Source organism: Triticum aestivum, chromosome 2B (assembly GCF_018294505.1).
Source record: "Triticum aestivum cultivar Chinese Spring chromosome 2B, IWGSC CS RefSeq v2.1, whole genome shotgun sequence".
Taxonomy (NCBI): domain Eukaryota; kingdom Viridiplantae; phylum Streptophyta; class Magnoliopsida; order Poales; family Poaceae; genus Triticum; species Triticum aestivum.
In genome coordinates, this window is record NC_057798.1 from 686,049,777 (window position 1) to 686,054,415 (window position 4,639).

General features: G+C 49.1%; 1 protein-coding gene across 1 annotated transcript; it reads right to left on the reverse strand.

Annotated features, from left to right (window-relative positions):
* Positions 1–1,195: 1,195 nt before the first annotated feature.
* On the reverse strand, positions 1,196–3,991 carry LOC123039396 (uncharacterized). Its single transcript, XM_044462587.1, has 4 exons — positions 3,652–3,991; positions 2,844–3,182; positions 2,285–2,498; positions 1,196–1,529 (listed from the first exon to the last, which is right to left on the reverse strand). The coding sequence occupies exons 1-4, from the start codon at positions 3,989–3,991 to the stop codon at positions 1,430–1,432; spliced, it is 993 nt and encodes a 330-aa protein (XP_044318522.1). The 3' UTR covers positions 1,196–1,429.
* Between the last annotated feature and the right edge of the window lie 648 nt (positions 3,992–4,639).

Below are 4,639 nucleotides of genomic sequence, written 5' to 3' on the forward strand. Positions count from 1 at the left end.
TGTCGACACCTCTTAAAAAATATTCATGTAACTTCTAAAAGTGTTAACAAATTTTAATGAAATTTTCATTAAATGTTTATTTACTTCTATAAAGTGTTAATGTGTTTAAAAATTGTTTTTTTATTTTTTAAAAAACACTTATATTTATTATAAAAAAGAAAAATGATGATAATCATCATAATAATAAATATAAAAATGGAAAATAAACATAAAAAATAGAAGGCAATGCAAATGGGTCTCGGCTATGTAGGGCATAGGTGGGCGATTTGGCGACTATATCAGGTGAATATAGGCCTTGTACTCTGCAATGTACATGGTATTTCTCTAGAAAATGTTGTTAACAAATATTATTGATGAATTTACCCTTTTCAAAATTCTGAAGTGGGGTGTACCGAAGCAAGACCTATTTCTGTTTTCTTCTGTTTCTTAAGCGTGCATCTACTTCGTTCTCACATTGGCATCCTTTTGGCGACAGAAGGCTTACCGACGCAGCACTGCTTAATTGCATTGGTTCTCCAGTGACTGTCAAACTCAAAATGCACGTCCCTGATGCCTCAGATTCTCCAACCTCTACTCAAAGTCCATAAATAAAAGCTGTTATATAATGTGGATTCCTGAGATACTAGTACTGAACATGACATGGTCCTTGCAGTTACTCTAGAGACAGAGTTATAAGCTATGCTGTTTATGCTAACGATGGACCTCTGAATCAAGTGCCACAAACTAGCTAGTCTTGCCCAATTTACATTCAGGTTCAGGTGTCCATGCTTTGTATGTCTTGTAACTCTGCAGTTTTCTAATTCTCAAGCTCCCTCCATGGACACAAGGGGGCTGCAACAATGAACAGCACCGGAGTATGGTCCCTTCCCCGGGATGAAATGTATCCGGTGGACGATGGAGTCACAATGGAAATTTCATCTATGAAACTACTACATATAGATGGATTCAGTGAAGGCAACAATGTAATGTGGTTTCAGTACTGCAACTCTGTTTTGCATTCAGATGGCATTTGGTTTCCTAACAAAATGGGTACATGCATGTTTCAACAGTGCTCATGCTACACCAGATAGAGATGTAGCAGCAGCAAATGCAGAGTTGCATATTTTGATTTGGACGACGAAAGCTTGCATTTCCAAGTAATTATCAGAAAACACTGGCCTGAGAAACCTGATTCAACCATAGTACGCACATGACAGAAATATAGGAAGCATTACTTGACTTCGTCATCCATTCAAGCTAGCAGACCACAAATAACTGATTTCATCATTCATGCAAGAGCAAATTGGACAGTACTACGAGGGAAACTGATACAGGAGCATAGGGTTCTAGATTCCAGAAGCAACATTTAACTGAAACTAAGACTCGAACCAAACTTTGAATTCCCAGTTAATCCAGCTATAGAATGCCACTTTGTTATGTTTCCAACGCTTTAGTGGGGGCGCAGCTTCTCCTTGGGCCTGATGTCATTGCTGTGGCCGCACTTCTTCTTGCGGCAGTTGGCAGCCCTGAGGGGCAGGCGTGCATAGCACCTGTAATGCAAAATATTGGACAAGTTAGGATATAATCTTCTGAACGACTAGTACTTATTGTGATAAGGCAAATAGAGTAACGCATGAACTAATGCTAATACTTGATGAAAGTATGCTAATAAGCTACTAGTTCCCTGGATCCAAACCACACTGAGATATGATCTACATACGCATCCATGCATCCCCATCGAACAGCTCACAAAAGAAACATGGCATTTCACAAACTTCTATCATGCATAGACATCCAGATACAAATATCAAACATGTACACAATTGCATACTGATGAATCATGCAAGAAATAGTCCATCTACACCTCAACTAGTACTTGATGAAAAGTATGCTAGTAAGCCAGTTCCCTGGATCTAAACCGCAGAGAGATATGATGTACATATGCATCGATCCACATCAAAGATACCACAGCAGAAACATCACAATTCACATAGAACTAACATCATAACCTTATATCCAGCCTAACATCACAATTCGCAACAGCAGGATATATCGATGTGTAGTGAAAGAAATACACCATCTACACCTCAACTAGTACTTATTTGATAAAAAAGTATGCCAATAAGCTAGTTCCAGGATCCAAATTAACCACACAGAGATATGATGATCCCCCTATTTAACAGACCACAATAGAAACATCTCGATTCACAAGCTTGTATCTTTCATAGTCATCCAGACATGCATTGCATGTAACAGCGGCAAATCCATGTATAGTGAAAGAAATGGTCCAAGGAATAGAACATACTTGCGGCACACAAGCCTGTGCTGCCTGTACTTGAGCGCAAGCACGCGCAGGTTAGGCTCCATCCTGCTGGGGTAGACCCCGCCCTTGCCACCGCCGACGAGGCGCAGCGCGAGGTGAAGCGTGGACTCCTTGTGGATGCTGTAGTCGGCCAGGGTGCGGCCATCGTCGAGCTGCTTCCCCGCGAAGATGAGGCGCTGCTGGTCCGGCTGGATACCTGTGATTATCGAAGGCAACACAGCGTCTGCAGTTAGTTTAGCACCACAAACTGTAAAATCGAGCAAGAAACAGAGGATCCGCTCAGATCCGGGCAGATGGCGTAGAAAAGGGGGCTAATTTGCCCTACCGCGAGGTCAATTGCAAGGCAATCCAACATTATGGTACCCCCGGATAAGCTAGCGGGGAAGCCACGATATTTTCTAACCCAAGAAAAGCTCGTCACGGAGGACTAGCTATCTGCTCTGAACCGGGGCAAGATCATCGATCGAACAAAGGAGCAACACAACCGACGCCGGCGAAGGCGACCGGAGGGTGTCATGGGCGGAAGGCGGAGGGCGCGTACCTTCCTTGTCGTGGATCTTGGCCTTGACGCTGTCGACGGCCGCGCAACTCTCGACCTCGAGCGTCATGGTCTCCCCGGTCGGCGTCTTCACGAAGATCTGCATCATCTCGCCGCCGGTTGCTCGCTCCCCCTCTGCTCTCCTCTCGCCGGGCGGTGGTGGTAGTGGTGGTGGAAGTGGAATGGCGCCGCGGACGCGGTGCTCTTTTATAGAGCGAGCGGAGCGGAGTGGAGGAGGAGACGGCGCAGCCGCTACGTAATCTATGGGAGCCCTAGCGAGTGAGGCCCCGTTGCCGCGTAGGCCGGGGCTCGGTCGGAGGAGCAGGGCTGCGCGGCCACACTCTACAGTTGTGGCCCATTGAAGGCCCAATGTCTAAGGCCGCTTCCCAAACCAAATGATCTGCCTAAATACATATTAGTGCGCGTGCGCTCGCAGCGCTCCTCGAGCGGCCGGCGTCGCACCGTTCGATCGTGCTGGATCGTGCGGTCGCGCGTCGCAGGTGGTTTTTTGTTGGCTTTCGGGCGGTTTTCAGGCGCGCCGCATCTCCCGCACACCTGGCCCGGTTGTGCCGAGGCGGCGTCGCGCACCCCCCCTCCCCGGTGGGCCCGCCATGTCATTGACTGCAAGAGTACATCTATTAGTGAACATAGACAAAGTAGTGGGCGGTGGGCAGTTTTGAATTTCGTGCCACTTCCTCCGCCCCTCCATCCACCACCCGTCACCGCTCCATTCCCCTCTCCCCTCCCATTCCCATCCCCTCCCGATTTGCCGATCGTTGCGGGGTTCGCCGTCGGATCTCGCCGTCGACACCGTCGAAAGGTGCGGAGGAGGCGGAGGCGCAGCAGGGGAGAAGCACCCGCTGCTCGTCGCCGACTGAGGTACGCTTGCTGCTCACCCGCTCGCTCCTTCTCCCCCGCGCGACGTACCGATCTTGCTGCGTGCCGTACAGATGGAGGACGCGGCCGTAATGCTCTTGCCGCGCCCCGTAGTGCTCCCGCGGCGGTCGTTGTAGGAGAGGCCTCGCCCGTTGCGCTCTGGCCGCGCCCATAGCGGGGGAAGTGGTGCTCGTGCTGCTCCCACAGCGCTCGTAGCCGCAGAGGCCGCGACCGCAGCGCTCTCGCCGCGTCTGTAGCGTGGTAGGCCGCGTCATCTAGACTTGCTCCCGCAGCGCTCTCGATGTGTTGGGCCGCGCGCCGTTGTGCTGTCGCCGCACGCCGTTGTGTTGTCGACGCGCGCCGTTGTGCATAGGTCGCGACCGCTACGCTCTCGCCCCGTCTGTAGCCGGGGAGGCCGCGCCCGCTAGACTCGCCCCGTAGTGCCTGTAGTGGGGGAGGCTCAGCAGATCTAGCGTCCGTGCCCCTTTTGCACAAGCCCTTGCACAAGTGAATCGAAACCCTAGGTACCGTTGCATTTTAGTTGGTACTTTAGTTGGTAGATATTTCACCATAGCAGTTGAATCCGTTCGATTTTTTCATACCCAGTTGCACAGCGATTTGTTTGCAGTTGGCAACTGCACTATAGTAGTTGCAGAGTGAATGTTTTCATTACTCAATTGCACAACGAGTATCTTGTAGTTGGCAGTTGCACAAATAGGAGTTGCATAACGAGTTTCGTGCTTAAACTTAACATTTGTCCAGATACCCAATTGGCAGTTCCAGCTACATCAGTTGCACACATCAGGTGCATCAGTTGCACACATCAGTTGCATCAGTTGCACACATCATCTGCCATAAACACATTTTTAGCAGTTATAGGTACAATAGTTGCACATATTCAGGTATCTATGTTCTGCAGGTTT